Source organism: Euwallacea similis, chromosome 10 (assembly GCF_039881205.1).
Source record: "Euwallacea similis isolate ESF13 chromosome 10, ESF131.1, whole genome shotgun sequence".
Lineage (NCBI taxonomy): Eukaryota > Metazoa > Arthropoda > Insecta > Coleoptera > Curculionidae > Euwallacea > Euwallacea similis.
In genome coordinates, this window is record NC_089618.1 from 3,158,975 (window position 1) to 3,175,142 (window position 16,168).

Here is a 16,168-nt window from a genome sequence, read left to right on the forward strand (position 1 = left end):
CTGGATCTGTTACCCAATAGAACTCCGTTGTTCAATAAGTATTACACACAATTTCGGATTTACCTCAATTGTGAGGACTGCAAAGACCCATTTAACCGATTTTCCAGATTTATGAGAATGTCAAATTGGATCTAAAATTAGTTTCAGTGTGAGTGAGAGAGCTATGTTTTATGCGCCTCCACCATAGTCAACAAAGTGACGATTGTTTTCGTGTATTATTTATTATTTTCTTTACACAATATATCTAAAGACTGTTTATATACATAAGTTACTATTATGTTCAAATTTACATCGCTAGCCCAGTGCACTATTACCGCTTGTCGCATTGCTGAAGCATATTACATTTTCATGAGCTGAAGGGCCCAATCAAAGCCCCTTTTGAGAGTATTATTAATGAAAGAGACGCAACAAAAAATTCTTTATTCATATTACAATAACGTCACTCTAACAAGGCAAATGAGGGCTTTTTGGGCAGTCTTTTGTTCATCCTTCGTTTTCCATGTTAAATGATCGCCTCCACTAGTTTCACACATATGTAACTATTTTTATACAGTAAAGTCATCACAGCAAATTTAATCTTTCGTGTATCGCGGTCATCGTACCGCCACCCCATTTATAGTGACCATATTGCCGTTGGTGCGTCCCACCGGCTCAGGCTCATATGTCCCGCTATCCCTGCGCCCCTCCTCATAAGGGGCGTCATACATGTTTTCGTGAATGTTCTCATAAATGTTAGGACCATTGCCGAAACCGTTGCGATCGCTTAGAGTCGCGTAGCTCATCACAGCAGCACTCCGCTCCTCTTTCCTCTCAGCGCCTTCCACGTTCTCCTTGTTTTTAACCGCCACGGGTTTACGTCTAAAAATCATACATCTAGGCATATAAACTTATAAAAAAATCATCAACCTACAGTTTCAAATAGATAATTCCCAAGAGAACTAAAAGAAACACCACCACTCCTGCACCAATTCCGATGCTGGTGCCCAGGTTTGAGTCCTCGTGAGGTTCCTCAATTGCCACTAAAAAATCATCGTTTACACATAAAAAAAAATCAAAGTAAAAATTTAAAAAAGAAGCGTACTTTCGCATCTTGGTTGGTCGCCGGACCACTGGCCATTATCCAGACATTTGCGCAAATAAGGCCCGATTCGCTCGTAAGAGGGTACACAGTGGTATTCAATTGCGCTATTGTAGGTGGTACCGTTCATTACGATCACCCTACCGTTGTCGATAAGACCTGGGTGGGCGCAGTCCACAGCTGAAAAGTGTGCATTTTTCAGATTTCCAATACATGATTATTTAGAGAGGGGATTATAAACTGTTGCCCAGTTTATAAACCGATTTAATTTCAAATGTCTTCTCCCTCTACAATTTGTAGGTTTTATTCCCTTCGCCATTTCGCTAATATGTACATGCCACTGTTTAACAATAAACAGTCATGCAATTATTTTTAAAATTCGCGGATAAATTTAAATTTCAGAGATCTGAAGGAAAGAACTTACGAAGACACGAAGGTGCCTGCCCACTCCAAACCCCCTTCTTCAGGCAAATCCTGGTAGAATTACCCTGCATGGTGTGTCCTCTTGGACAGAAATACTGCGCCACTCCTCCGACGCTATGAGTGCTAATCCTAAAGTTTACATTAGCAAAAGTGTCCGGATCCTTGCACTGAATTTCTACAAATAAATCTCTTTAGTACTTTACCAAAAACATGAATTGTTTACGTTTATTTACTACCTCTACATAGAGGAGTGTCGGAACTCCAAGTGCCATTCTCCAGGCATAATCTGCGAGAGACTCCATCCAACTCGAAATTAGGATCGCAGGAGTAGAGGGCCAAAGCTCCATAATAAGTGGCATTGGAAGGTAACGTAACAGCCCCGTTGAGAACTTTGTCAGGATTACGACAGTCCACATCTAAAAAAGACAGTGGAAATAAGTTGGAATAACATATAATAGTAAAACAGAATATTGATTAATAGACGGTGGTGACACTTACAAACACACAGGGGCACTTCCCCGCTCCATTGCCCGCTGTCTTCGCACGTGCTCAAAGGCTCCCCCACCACCTTATACCCTCTCTCACACCGATACTTAGCTAGAGCCCCAATTTTATACGAAGTGGCCCCAACATTACTGGACTCAGCAGTCCTGATTAAAGTCCTTCCATACATCCTATCGTTGCCCGTCACGGAGAGAATCCCGTGCTCCGCAAGGACAGGCTCAGGACAGCGAATTTCCTCGCATTTAGGAGTGGCGCCGCTCCACTGTCCCCCTTCCAGACACTGCCTCTTGTTGGGGCCCAATAATCTGTAATTTTTGGCGCAAAAGTACTGCAGTGTGCTTCCTAGGTAAGTGGTGCCGTTGGCGTAGTGCACCTCGCCGTACAACATTGTTGGAACTTTGCCGCAGTCAATATCTGAAAGGAAGATTTTTATAGATTTGCAAACAAAAAACTTGACGGACACAAAAAATTGTAAATTTCATAATTTTTTTTAGCAAAAATTACTTACATTCACATGTTGGAGCCGTTCCTGACCAATCCCCATTCCTCTGACAAACACGCGCAATCTCCCCTTTTAAAACATGCCCCACCTCACAGTGGTATTCTATATTGGAGTGGACATTGAAGTCTATCCCTACCACATAGCTCCCGGAGGGTACTTCAGGCTCATCGCAAGTAATCACTATAAATTGGAGTGATAATAAAATTGTTATAACTGTTCCAAACTAGCAAGAAATGTTGTCAAAAAAATTGGATCAAAATTAGAAAATTTATACTTCTGGGGAAAAAAATTTTGGTAGTAGAAAATTAATTTTGCTCTAGAAACAAGGATACAACTTACACTCGCAGACTGGAGCGTCAGCCGACCACTTGCCCTCCTTAGTGCATTTCTGCACCTTCTGACCGTCCAGCCAATAATCCCCTTCGCAGAAGTACTCAACAATGCTCTCCACCGTTGTGGTGCCATTTCGTAGCTCATATCGCCCGTAGTCTATATTTGGAGGTGCTCCGCAATCCACGTATTTGCAAGAGGGAGCTTTACCGGACCAATCCCCTCCAAGACCGCAAGAGAGCACCTTTTTACCATTAGAAACTCAGTTTTTGCCGTGGTAAAAAGAATTGCGTACTCTTACCCCTTCGCCTGCAATGACGTATCCAGACTGACAAGAATAAGTGGCAGTATCGCCCGCTCTATGTCCAGATGTATGGACAACTCCTCCATGAATGTCTGGTGGATCAGGACACCAATCGAAGAGGCATTGAGGAGTAGAATTGGTCCATTTAGCATCATTGCCACAAAGGCGCACTTCGTGCCCTAAATTCGACCATTTTTATGCCAAAATACCGCAATCTCTCACTCAATATTCACCAATAAGAGTGTAGTTTTCGTGACAAGTATACACAGCTTTTGCTCCGTGAGTAGTTCTCTGGTCTTTGAGGGTGACTGTGCCGTGGTCAAGGTTGGGCAAAGCCCCGCAGTCAACAACTATATTGGAAGAATTTTGCTATAATACTTAACAGTCGATAGTTGCATGAAGCATACATTTGCAAGTAGGAGCCATTCCGGTCCAAAACCCATCTGGTCCGCAGGTCCTATTGCTACCCCCCACCAACATATGCCCCTCGGGGCAATTGTATTTTATGCTGGCCCCTAAGCTAAAGTCGCTGCCCGTTAAAGTGGTGTTTATCAGCTTATCGGGGCTCCCGCAAGACGAGGGAACTATGGAAATGCACTTAATTATTAACTTCCCAGAACCCAAACTGGTTAATGAATATTAAATTTCAAAGCCTTCGGCTATTAGAACGCTCCTTAAACTATCGCAGAAATCAAGGTTTGGAGATAATAAAAATAGCAGTGAGTGTGTCATTACCATGCTGACAAATCCAGTGTAAGTAATCTAGATTGCAGCCTACATCATTCCACAACCACCCACGCCCACCATCCAAGACCACACAGTTTTGCTCGCCGTTATAGTTGTTTGGTTGATCTTTGCCCCAGGCGGGACGTTGCACCAAATCACCTGCAATTTACTTCCTTTAATATGGGGAAAAAGCTGAGTTGGTGGCAACAACGCGACGAATTTGGTCGCAAGAAAGAAACCAAAATTTATTATCATTTTTTTTTAATTTGATTGTCTTGTTTCCGAGGATTAAAGGACTTTTCAGCGTTTTAAATAGACTCGCGTAATAGCTTTGAATGATAATTAAGGATGAACGTTGCATTGCACAAGAACACGCGCTCACTGGCATTCTACTTGAGTGTGAGAATCTGTTTTGTCTAAGCTGATGATGGCGTTGCGAAAGCTTGTTACTTTGATGAATGTTTTCACAATTGGAATTATGGTTTTTCATTAAACGGCAAAAGAGCGATTTATTGGAGCGGTTCGATAACAAATCAAATTAGCTCCGTTGTCCATTTTTGTAAAAAAAAAGCCAGCGGAAGATCATACAGGGTGACTCCAATAGAATTTGGAAAGTTTGAAGGACTTGTCGGTTGGAACGCCATAAGCAGCAGCCAAAGAGCATTTATCTCGAGTTTATTTACCTTTAAAATGCATTATCGAACCGAGCTGCAACCGTATTCCTTTCATTGCAGAATTGGTAACCCACTTTCCAAAACCCGATTCTGACATTTCCAATTTGGAAAAAACGGTGCCCGCGAGCGGACACGGCGTGCTTAGACTCGCACATAGCAAAAATAGTGAAAAAATTAAAGAAAGCGAATGTTCGATTGTCCTCGGCCGCGCAGCAAAACAGGAGCAAATTCGAGGTAATTAATTTACGCCCTCTAATTAATCACTTCATTATTCGCCATTGTTCGGCGAAATAAGAAAGTGCCACGGTGCAAGTTCTTACCGTTCACCCATTTCCAGGTCCTGGAGGTAAGCCCCGGCTCCTTCTGCGCCCCAATCCACACCAACTGAGTCTTGAGACTGGGTTTGCGCCGCTCCAACTCCGCGTACAAGAATGAGGTTTGGCCGGGGCTCATGCCGTGCGCCAAATCCCCATTATGCCCTGTGTTTTGTATTTTATTGGGGTACTAGAGGATCTTTTTGATAAGGGGAAAAGTTACCTTGACAATAGGCTCTAGCCTCCTGGAACGAACCGCCTCTGCTCACCCCAAATTCGTAGCAGGTGCGCGCAAAGGCGGCAAGTTGGGCCTCTTCGGGGGCGTCTTTGGGGGCGCATCTGTCCACCGAGAATTCTAAAAAGGTCATCCCAAAAGGCGCTCAAAAATTCAGTTATTCTGATCGGGAAAAGCGATCATTTCCGCTTGCTTAAAAGTTGTAAAATGGCCTAGAGCGAGCAAAACCAAGGCGGGCCCCGATTTTTTTATTTGATTTTTTTGCTTAATTAGTTGTCCATGTAATTTTTTCCTGTTGAGTTGCTTAAAACTATTAACGCAGATTTATTCGTTTATTTTGGTGAAATGATTCATTTCTCACGTCTCTAAAAGTGGTTTGAAAGTGACGGTTGTGTAAGTTCAGGCAAAAATGCGCCCACTTCCGGAACTAGTTAAAGTCCCTGATCCGTAATAACGCGCTAATTATTGCCATAATTAATAGGGATGACCCTGAATATGTACAATATATTCTTGCGCAAAAACAATGAATATGACGATTACATTAAACGCGCATAAATGGATAATAATTCCGTGATTATTCCGGCCTTGGTGCTACAAATCGTGAGCATGTTCTTTCTTCATGAGGTGGCCTCATCAAATTTGGCAAATCGGCAACGCTTCCTTCACTCAAACCACTTCAAAATCAATTAATTTTCTCAGCATTAATTGCGATTTTCCGCCGCAAAGTAAATAGATCGCAAACGGCATTAAATAACCGCTCTTTCTTGACAATAATAATCGATTCTAAGCGGAACCGGTGATTCAAAACTGTTCCCAGAGAGCCGTAAAAAGGCGCTCAAAAACAATCGGATTACGTGAGTGAAAGTGTGCTAAGCACTACGAAATTAATTCCGCTGACCAAAGAGAAGGAAGCATTATAATTGGCGCTCTTAAGTCTTTTATGAACGACCAATAAAATTGATGAGATAATAATGACCCATTGCGTAAACTGACTTCTTACCATCTGGAGTAAACACTTCCACCTCACAGAGGGACAGCGACCCTTCCACCCCCGCCAGCTGCAAAAAGACGTATTGACCAATCAAAGGAGTGGCGCAGGAAAATGTCTTCGTTGACCCCTCGTCGATGGTGCCAGGGAACCAGGCGCACAGCCTATTCCTTTGTAAATCAGTGCTGCTATTCCCCACTCGGATTTCCAGCTCCTGCAAGGGCTGGTGGCCACAACACCCCCTGGTGGTGACCCTGACCACCTTAACGGGGTAGGGCCTCAGGAGGTCCACCTGCCACCAAGGGCTGGCCTCTTTTTGCGTTTCTGAGCACTTTTTCGACTCGTGGTCGGTGCTAGTTTGACCATCATTAGCGTTAAGGGCGCTGCCCCCTCGCACTGTGGTTGATTGATTTGCAGGCTTTCGGTAGGCCACGTTGACCCCTGTAAATGGGGAAGGTAGTTGTGTGGTTTTGGTACGCAAAGGTATCGAATTGGGGATAATGAGGCACCTTGAAGAATTTGTATTAGGTGATTGTGAAAGACTGCGCGAGAGCTTACATTGTTGATTACCGGAATTTGAAATCTGATTAAGGATAACGACGTACGAATCGCAAAGCACTTGATTGTTCTATTCTGGCATTTTTTAAGCCCCTTGGACCCTGAAGGTTGGAAAAATGTCAAAAGTGGGTAATTCAAATCTTTGGAAAAAGTTCAAGACGTTTTTCAATTTCTGGTGATGAATTCTCAATTGAGATGTTCAAATCAATGATATCCTAAATAACTACAATCTTTTGGACTTACCGCAAAAGGGCATCTCTCCTGCCCATTGTCCTACAGGTGAACACAACATTTGCGTGTTTCCAAAAGTTTCGTACCCCTCATCGCAACGGTAAGTGGCCACCGTCCCTGGGAGCAAATTGGGGGAGCTGAGACTGAGCCGAGCGTTGAGGGGCACCGGGGGATGCCCACATTTCACATCTGCAAATTTACAGAAACCTCTCACATTATTATAATAATAGGTACAATAGTGTGTAGCGCCATATGAGCACAATGAAATTTTACCCGATCTATGTATGTATGAATTTCACATGGAACTTTCTCCGGTTATTAGAAAAAAATCCACTTGTATGCAAAGCACTAGCGGTAGAAAGCTCCTTTAACTTGATTAATAATTAATTAACATGAAAAGATGGAGCCATTTTCCTACTTTTTTAGGAAAGTGTGATGATCAGCAAATTTGATCTAGTCTAACTCAGCGGTTACCCGCAACAATGGACACTGTGGTCATTGGCGAAACCCACAGAAGTGGGTTAAAACCTTATTCTGTAAGTCAAATTGCGGGGCCTAAAAATGCGATAATTGCTCCTTTTGTGTGGTCACGTATAGAGGTCTGTCCGTTAGGCTGTGGTAGCAACACATGTATATGTCGACTGCAGCGAATTTGAATCAGTAATAAAACCATTTCATCTAATCTAGGCGAAGAGCAAATTAACGTTGCACTAGAAACAAATGCCTGCGTAGGTACCCGTTGGTACCGTTACAATGTCACCCGAGATGGACTACTTTGAGACCGGACCATTATTGCTACAATAACATGAGGAGACTTCCTGCTCTTGTCTTTGGGGACGAAAATAAGTGGCGAAAATTCGCACGATATCGCTTTTGTGGCGACATAATTCATTGTTGTGATATTCATGAACTAATGCAACATTAGCATTTTATAAGTAATCCTCGTGGAGTACTTTAATAGGCTCACAGTAATATTTTTATACAACTTGACTTTTTATAGACGGTAATTGAATCTAAATCCAACCAAACTTGAAGGTTGTCTGGGCGCGGCCTCTTGTATTACCTACTTACTCAACTTACTGCCTTATATCGTGGTATTTGTAACAAACAATATAGGCTGGTGCCTTTCTCAAGGCCGAAACTTTCAGGAAACATTACAACAGGTATTGCTGTAGCGATTACCTTCGGTATAATCGAATATTAACTGCGTTGGCCGGTAGGATGGCCAGATCTAACCTCATGAGGCTGCTTAGAATAAGAGCATTTGGCCGTATCAAAAGAAAGTTTATTTATTGGCCCGTGTTTTTTCTTTCATTTCGTGTTTATTGGTAATTATTATATGCATCATGTGCGGCAATTTCTCCTTGTTTTGAAAAAAATATGGTCTAGTTTTCTTGGAGAAGAAAGCTGATCATCAAGGAAGAAGTGGCAAATGTTGATAAATAACGACTTGTTCATACAGTATAAATATTCCATTGTTGAAGGCACTTTTCACGACTCGATGGCGGCAAATATTAATCAAGGATTGCCCAACGATCCTTTACGACACCCATTAGAAATGGTTCTATGTCTTTGCGTGACCAGAACACAAACAAAAAACTGCTGTTGCGTAAAAGTGTGTTCTTTGGCCAACAGACCCCGAAGAATGCCATAATAATAATAACAATTCGAATATCTATTAATTAATGGCAACCACTTAAAATGATTAACTACCGTCTAGAAGTCGTTTAAACTTGGCATTGCCTGGTAGCGGCTACTTTAGGGTCAAACTGCGCGACCAGGTCAAGCGGCTGCTAAAAATGTGGGGCCTTTGTGTAGGAAAGTAGTACAAGACTAATCAATGGCACGAAGTCCAGATAAAATTACTATATAAGATAAAACTCTCAAATTACTTTTAGCGGGGATAACAGTACTATAATAATCAATTATCAACTATAGACAGAATACACCGTGTAATAATGTGATTGCCTCCACATACGTAACACACTATACCGTACTGTCCATATTTGCTCAACCTAAATGCCTGTTCAGTCGCTTAAAAGGAAGTTCTTCATGTTGTATATAGACACTTGTTAGCTTAAAATCCATGTCTGTTTGCTTTTTGAGGGTATGTTTCATAAATGGTCACTTCACTCAGTATTCCGGGTTTGTTAACATGAAAGCAAAGTTCAACCATACTTGCATCTGAACTATGTGAACTTAATGGTTGCAGATATAGATGAGCTTAAGAAGCATACTTGATCATAGTGTAGAAATCTAGAAAAATAGGAAATGTTTCCAAATTTGTGAAATCAATCCCGTATTTTTTTTGGTTTCTTTTTCTCAAGCCGAAACCCGTTCCAATCCACGGAGCTTTTTTGATCCACATCGATTCTGGGTCAGTCGGCCCACAACCCGCGGAAATGCCAAAAATATTAACCAGAAATGCAACAATTATAATGTATCTATCGAACACGACCAATATCGTCGCCTTTCGATTACGAAACCGCGCAATCTAAAACCTTTCCAATTTTGCGGTCCGAGCATATCTATGTCTTTTACCTCGTGGTGATATGAATTAACATGGACCACCGTGTAGATATGTTTCACAAAAGCTGAGGGGAAGTGACTACAAATTAGGCGCTAAAACCATCAGTGTATGACCACAAGTTTCGACATCCCACACTTCTGAATATTCATAGCGCCAAATAACAAATATTACTGAAATGGAGGCCACTCAGACTCGGGATGTGAGTGAACCCTCCTACGCGACTGTTGAAGTCTCCGCGATACAATTACCAATGCTTAATAAAAATATTATATTGCGGCCACAAGTTTAATATTAATACAATGGCATATAAACTCGTCTTTCAAGGTCCTGCAAAGTGCATTATTAATGTTACACTGCCAATTTAGGCGGAGGAGGTCAAGAGGTCAAGAGAAAACAAAATCAAGACAACAATGTTTTGCTCAATGTAATCAGTAACATGCACCAAATTTAGCATTTTATCTCTGAAAACTACCTTGACATTTAATCCTATCCACTGCGGCAACTAAAAGTAGTATCAGTACAAAGCCGCCCTCAAAATTATTCCAAGAAGGGAACCACATAGTTGCGGTGGTTTTTTCACTTGAAAACCGCACATTTAACACTCAACAGTCGTTCTTTCTAAACTCCAATACACCTGTCTTGTTTCTGGTCAAAGCGAATGGTTATTCATGGTACACGCGAGCGTCCTCGACGCGGGTTATTCCGTGGTTCGCGATGGTCTGACCGCTCAAGAATTGAAAGTTGCCGAGTCCGACCATCGGGAGGGAAGGCTGGTTCTTGTCGTTTTAAGGAGGGTTAAATGATTTCTTCCGTGACGCAACTGGTATTGTTGTGCAGGGTAAAATAATTAGGTAAACGGGTCGTTTGAAATAGGGCTCGGACAATTAGGACAGTTGATTTTGATAATATTTTTGAGGCGGTTATTGATTCATTTTTAAGCAACGAAATACGCATAACAATGGCCCTAGCACATAGCGTGGCAAAACAGGAAAAAGATGAATGAATAGTCGGCTCTATAGGGAATTAGATCCATGTTTTCCATCCAGCAATGTACCAAGTTCCTTTGCTTATATTTGGCGAAAGCGCTCCATTTTTCGGCAAAAAAGGTGAAGGTAATTGTAAATAATAACAGGAACTGTGATAGCTTTACATTCGCATTTTTCTGTGGAGAAACTCTGGATTCTAAGAGAGAATGAGAATGGAAACTTACATTATTCTCATTATCAGTCTGGATGATAGAATAGGAAATGACACATACACTGGTTATTAGAACATTTCTATGTAGCTTTTCTTTAAGTCATTTTACAGTAAAACATTGGCTACTTCGGATTTTTTTGTTCTCAAATTGCTCTTTTACGCTCTTATCACTAAAAACGCTCTTTTTCAGGGAGAATTTAGTAAATTCTTGCTGAAATCTACAAGACTTCTCTTGAAATGCGGCCATCTTGGAAAAACAACCATATGATCAATATACTGAATTACAATTGGTCCTTAAGTGGAACTCCAGTTGTTCAATTGTTTTTTTATCCGTTGTTCAACGAAACTCAACTCAATTTTCTTGCATTAATTTATTAAATCCTTCGCATATGCAACCCGGAATACAAATAGGAAAGAATAGATAAAACCGGCGCCGCGTAAAATTTAAAAAAACCATAGATTGGAAACATAGACCCTTTATTAATCGAACACAAATGACTTTTTAATCTCATATACTCCATTTAAATTGTTTTTTATTAAAAAAACGGGAAAAGACAATGTTTTAATTTTTTTTAAATAGTGTTAAACAATGCTTATTATTTATTTTAGACGCACAAAGCCAAAGCCTAGAGGTTTGAACCTGCAAGAATTTTGCTTCAGAGATTTGCAATGAGCTCGTGAACGTAGGGCTCCTTTGGTCACTTTCTTTAAATATGATTTTATAAGCTATTGTAGCTCTGTTCAGTGCTTTAAACGCCTTTTTTCTTGGAATTATGTTCCCTACAGTTTCTAGAAGTTTTAACAGATTTTGTCAAGCTTTAAATATTCGACTCAGAGCTCTTGAAGCTCTCTTCAAAGCAGCCTTCAAGTTCGAAATTTCCCTGAACCTAGAAGAAGCCCCAAGCAAACCTAATAACAGTTACCCAGTCCCATTTAACCAGTTACCATCACTCAAATACTTCCAATCAGCATCTCTACCCTGAGGCCCACCAGCTGATTTCCCACATTTGACACTTGGCTAGCAACGTGACTTCGAATAATTTTCAAGTGCGCGTCAGAAAAAACATGGAAAATTTAAATTCCATTTGATCCCTGCTAACACCCAGTTTTGTCAGTAATTTGCGGCACTTCGAATTCCTGAAATGGATCCGCAGCTCCCGCGCCGAATGTCCTCTGCTAATCCGTTTGCTTCGCTATTCCGGGGTGCCAGCCAAGATGGTTTTGAGCACGCAGAGTCCCTGGAACCCTCCCTTAATGATCAGTTAGAGGAGATTTTTAGTTTCACCCTAAATGACAAAGCCACCCTTACTAAGGAGGTAAGTCATTTTCTTTCCTAAAAAACATATTGCACTACATATATTTGATTGTTGATAGGTTCTGTTCTTGGAGGATGCTCAAAAGGATTTGAATTCTACTACACTGAATATGGATAATATTGATCAGGCCCTCTTTGAGCGCCTCTTTATGTGTCGTAAAGATAACCCTGTGCTGACAACAAACAAGAGGCTAGGCCTTCGTAACCAGCATGCAATAGAGGTGATGCCTATCAAGTACTTGTACAAGTCTTACATAAAATTGCATGCCAATCTACATTTGAAAGCTGAACATCGGCTTGCATTGAAAGATAAAATAATTCAAAATGTTGCCACAGCAATATTTCAACCAGACATTTTCCCTGAACTTGATTTGGAACAGCAGATGATTGATTTGTTGAAAGAAGGAGGGGCTCAGTATGATACGTTTTTTGTTGAGGCAGCCCGAAGGATGCTGGATGAAGAAAACAATGGTAATTGATTTCTGAAAAACGTTTTCAATTCATTTATGAATTAATGGTGATTGTAGACGACATAATTCTCACTTCATTCATAGACCAAATGAACAGGAAAATCACAGCGGAACTTCACAAAAGCTCCTTAGTAAACTTAGATTATAGCATTTTTAACTATTTCAATGTATTTACTTCCAATGACTATTTAGCTGAGATTTTCATGGATTGTTGTGTGCCCTTTGAGCTGCATAAAGGCTCAGAGTATGCAAATACCCCCATTGGAGCTTTGTTTGATTTGTCAGTTTTGCCCAAGAAGCCTGGGCAAGATTATGAGCATTTTACAAGTCCTTTGGATCAGGTGAGATACATTTTAAACATTTGAAACATACTTTAACTTCAATTTTAGACTGGAAATGCTCGCATTGAAGGTCTATTGTGGTCCAGTCAAGACAGGCTTAATGATCATGTACAACAGTTCTTGTTGGTCATGCTCAAGCGAAATAATATTGTTAAAAATAAAGTTTTAACATGGATTGGAGGGTGTTTAAAGTACAATGTCGAAAGAGGAAAGTTGTGGAATATGCATCAGGTTGTAATTAATGTTATTTTAACTGCAAACAAAATTTTTATAGGGAAATTTTAGGCCCCACCTCAACTGTTTCCCAACGAGAATAATTCCCAAGTTTCAGACGGATTTATGCTCAATTTTTGCAGTATAATGTTGAGATTGTGCCGGCCTTTTTGTAGCAATTACAAAGACGGTAAAATCCTGAAGGTAGATCCTACCTATCCTGCAGTACCCACTGTAAGTTGTCTTGTTAATTTATCTGTGTCATGTAAAATTAAGTTCTGATTCTATTGTTAATACTTAACTTGTGAAAAAAACCAAGAAAATTGTGTTATATATACAGGTAAATGATGGGGCTGATGCAGCTAACCGAGGCATTCACATGTATGGTCTCTCATCAGAGACTTGTTTCATTCCCCTAGATTCCAGTGATGGACTTGAAGAAACCAGAAAAACTGTGGAAAAGTACAGTTTTATCACTGAGAGTTTCTTTATGGCTCATAAAGCTGTTGATTTGTCTTTGAGGGTTGTTGTGGATCAGCTGATGAATTTAAATCATGTAAGGTTATTATTTTAAACGGTTAAAGGTTTGAGAAAGTTAAAATTTATTATATAAAATTTACCATATTTTTAGGAAATTGGGCGGTTAGAAAAAGCATATAAAGATGCCGTCGAGCAGGTGGGGCCTAATTCTGACGTTGCAGTTGCTCTGAATCAGCGTTTAATGGCTGAATACACCAAGTAACTCACTGTTTCTCCTCTAAAAGCTGTGATACTGAAATACGGGATTTTTAACAGATTTCTCTCCCTCAAATGCGTTCTTGCGGAGCCGAAACTGCAAAGAGACATGTTCGACTTCTTGGCAGCCACCTGCTACTGGCTGTCGCAAGTAGCCGCTCATCCCGGCTTCACCGATAACGAAACCGGCACTTTTGCCCCTCTCGAAGAACGAAAAATCTCCTTCCCTTTATCCCAAAAAATACCCTTTACACTTAAATGCATTCCGGAATTTCTAGTAGAGAACATTGTGTCCTATCTAGTATTTTTACGTCGCTACAGCTTGAGAACTTTCGAGGAAAGTGGCTACGATAAAATGGAGCCGATTATGACATTTTTGTTGATCTTTATGGGATCCCCTGAACATATGAAGAACCCCCATGTGAGGGCGCGATTAGCCGAAGGCCTGGAGTCACTGCTGCCTCATCATAAAGACGAACAGATGCCTGATATTGGAGGATATCAGAGAGAAATGGTGTTTACACAACATCCTCACAGATCACAGGCAAGATTTTGCCCCTTTTAGTGTTATTTCTGGTCATTATACGTATTCTTTGTGTAGATAGTAAAAATGTTAATGAGTGTCTTTGTGGGAATCGAAATGACCGGCCAAAGTGTGGAGTTTGAGCAAAAGTTTAAGTACCGTAGACCTATGTATGCGGTATTTGATTACTTATGGGAAATCTCTGAGCATAGTGATCGTTTCAGGTAAGGTTTTTCCTGTCTTTAAACAATGTCCCAAGCTTGAATTTATTAAGGGCTTTGGCTGAAGACGCTGAAGCCAACATGGAAGCAGTGCGTCCCCCTTTATTCTTGCGCTTTATCAATCTCCTCATCAACGACGCCATATTTCTCTTAGATGAGTCCCTCTCCAACATGGCCAAGCTTAAGGAAATGCAAACTGCCTTGTAATTTTATAAACGAAATATTTTGTTCTACGTTTAATTAAATGTTATACTTAGGGAAAATGGGGAGTGGAGATCTTTGGGGTTACAAGAGAGGGCGCAAAATATGGGCTACATGCAGCATATAGGGATGATGGCTCGTTTCGATAACGTCTTGGGCAGAGACACCATTGCCACTTTGGAGAAACTCACCTCAAAGATAAAGCTGGTGTTCACGCACTCCACCATGGTGGATCGGGTGGCTGCCATGCTTAATTATTTCTTGTTGAATTTGGTTGGCCCGAACAGGAAAAATTTCAAAGTAGTTTTAATTCTTGTTTCTCTCTTCTGTGTAAAGTATTGACCTTTCAGGCCAAAAACTTGGAGGAATTCGCCTTTGATCCTAAAGGAACAGTCTTGGAGATAATCAAAATCTACGTGAATTTGAAAGAAAGCGACGAGTTTTGTTTGGCAGTCTCCCAGGATGGAAGATCTTACAGTCTCTCACTGTTCAACTTGGCCGAGGAGGTTTTGATTAAAGTTGGTAAGAAATTATCTATAAAATGTCGCTAATCTGGAAGTATTTTAATATGATTTCTTTAGGTGGTGGTCCTCTCTTGGGTGAGTTGAAAGAGGTGGCTGAGAAAGTGGCCCGCAAAGCGCAGGAGTATAAAGCAAATGAAGAAGCCATGGCCGAAGCCCCAGAAGCCTATTTGGACCCGATTATGTCCACACTAATGAATGATCCAGTGATTTTGCCCAGTTCCAGGCAAACTGTGGATAGAACTACCATTGCTAGGTAAGACAATTATTAACTCTTCAAACATAGGAAAAAATTGTTTCCTCTTCTAAACAGACATCTATTAAGCGACCAAACTGACCCCTTCAACCGCGCTCCTTTATCCATGGATCAGGTGATTCCAAACATTGCTTTAAAGCAGGAAATTGAGGCCTGGGTCAGTGAGAGACACAGGCGAATAAAAGAGGAGAGAAAGTAGATTATTAATGTTACGCAGTTTGAATCTGTGTGTGTAGCTCTTTATAGAAAATTAAGGGATTTGTGGTTCTGCGAGATATTGTACTAGAAACATAAATATAAAATATATAAATAAAAAAGGGAACAGTACTAGGATCATAATGTTTGCTTGTAAGACAAACTAATTCAAATATGTCGAGATTTCTCATATTACTTCGATTATCACATTGTTAGTTGCTGATATGGACACAATTTTAATCTTGTCGTAGTTTATATCTTATAAGTAATTAAACTCGGAACGTAATATGCATTCAATCGATATGTATTTTATTCTAGATAATTTTATGATATTCTCTTATACGACTTTTATCATTTTTTTTATACGCATATTACCTATACTCGTCTAAAACCTCTTTCGGGTTGCAATTTCAATACGTTATAGTGTTGTCTTTTTTGTTATTGTTCGTTGTTGCTCTATTTAAATATCTGAATAAATTATTATGTTATAAATTAATTAATACGTTTTTATTTCATCATTGCGTCACACCAAATCCCAAATAAAAATAGCAATAGACCTTTAAATCTTCATTTTCCCGAAAAT

General features: G+C 40.4%; 2 protein-coding genes across 2 annotated transcripts; one reads left to right on the forward strand and one right to left on the reverse strand.

Annotated features, from left to right (window-relative positions):
• Positions 1-149: 149 nt before the first annotated feature.
• On the reverse strand, positions 150-10,149 carry fw (furrowed). The gene is made up of 17 exons (XM_066394702.1): positions 9,870-10,149; positions 6,880-7,056; positions 6,091-6,519; positions 5,079-5,210; positions 4,862-5,020; positions 3,877-4,026; positions 3,549-3,725; positions 3,375-3,491; positions 3,139-3,320; positions 2,847-3,081; positions 2,514-2,687; positions 2,000-2,419; positions 1,738-1,917; positions 1,503-1,676; positions 1,082-1,258; positions 911-1,019; positions 150-858 (listed from the first exon to the last, which is right to left on the reverse strand). Exons 1-17 carry the CDS (start codon positions 9,955-9,957, stop codon positions 594-596), a joined length of 3,345 nt encoding a protein of 1,114 aa, XP_066250799.1. The 5' UTR covers positions 9,958-10,149; the 3' UTR covers positions 150-593.
• Positions 10,150-11,579: 1,430 nt separating this feature from the next.
• Positions 11,580-16,081, forward strand: Ube4A (Ubiquitination factor E4A). The gene is made up of 14 exons (XM_066393946.1): positions 11,580-11,910; positions 11,969-12,380; positions 12,437-12,720; positions 12,769-12,951; positions 13,006-13,167; positions 13,274-13,489; positions 13,565-13,671; positions 13,729-14,212; positions 14,270-14,415; positions 14,466-14,615; positions 14,670-14,913; positions 14,964-15,135; positions 15,195-15,390; positions 15,448-16,081. The coding sequence occupies exons 1-14, from the start codon at positions 11,737-11,739 to the stop codon at positions 15,587-15,589; spliced, it is 3,072 nt and encodes a 1,023-aa protein (XP_066250043.1). The 5' UTR covers positions 11,580-11,736; the 3' UTR covers positions 15,590-16,081.
• Positions 16,082-16,168: the final 87 nt, after the last annotated feature.

Excerpts from the sequence above, each read along its gene's own strand:
- fw (XM_066394702.1), bottom strand. The coding sequence starts at position 9,957 with ATGTGGTTCCCTTCTTGGAATAATTTTGAGGGCGGCTTTGTACTGATA. Across the intron at positions 3,726-3,876 it reads ACACTGGATTTGTCAGCATG|TTCCCTCGTCTTGCGGGAGC; the intron begins GTAATGACACAC and ends GCATTTCCATAG. Across the intron at positions 1,020-1,081 it reads CGACCAACCAAGATGCGAAA|TGGCAATTGAGGAACCTCAC; the intron begins GTACGCTTCTTT and ends ATGATTTTTTAG.
- Ube4A (XM_066393946.1), top strand. The coding sequence starts at position 11,737 with ATGGATCCGCAGCTCCCGCGCCGAATGTCCTCTGCTAATCCGTTTGCT. Across the intron at positions 13,168-13,273 it reads CCTATCCTGCAGTACCCACT|GTAAATGATGGGGCTGATGC; the intron begins GTAAGTTGTCTT and ends TTATATATACAG. Across the intron at positions 14,914-14,963 it reads CGAACAGGAAAAATTTCAAA|GCCAAAAACTTGGAGGAATT; the intron begins GTAGTTTTAATT and ends TTGACCTTTCAG.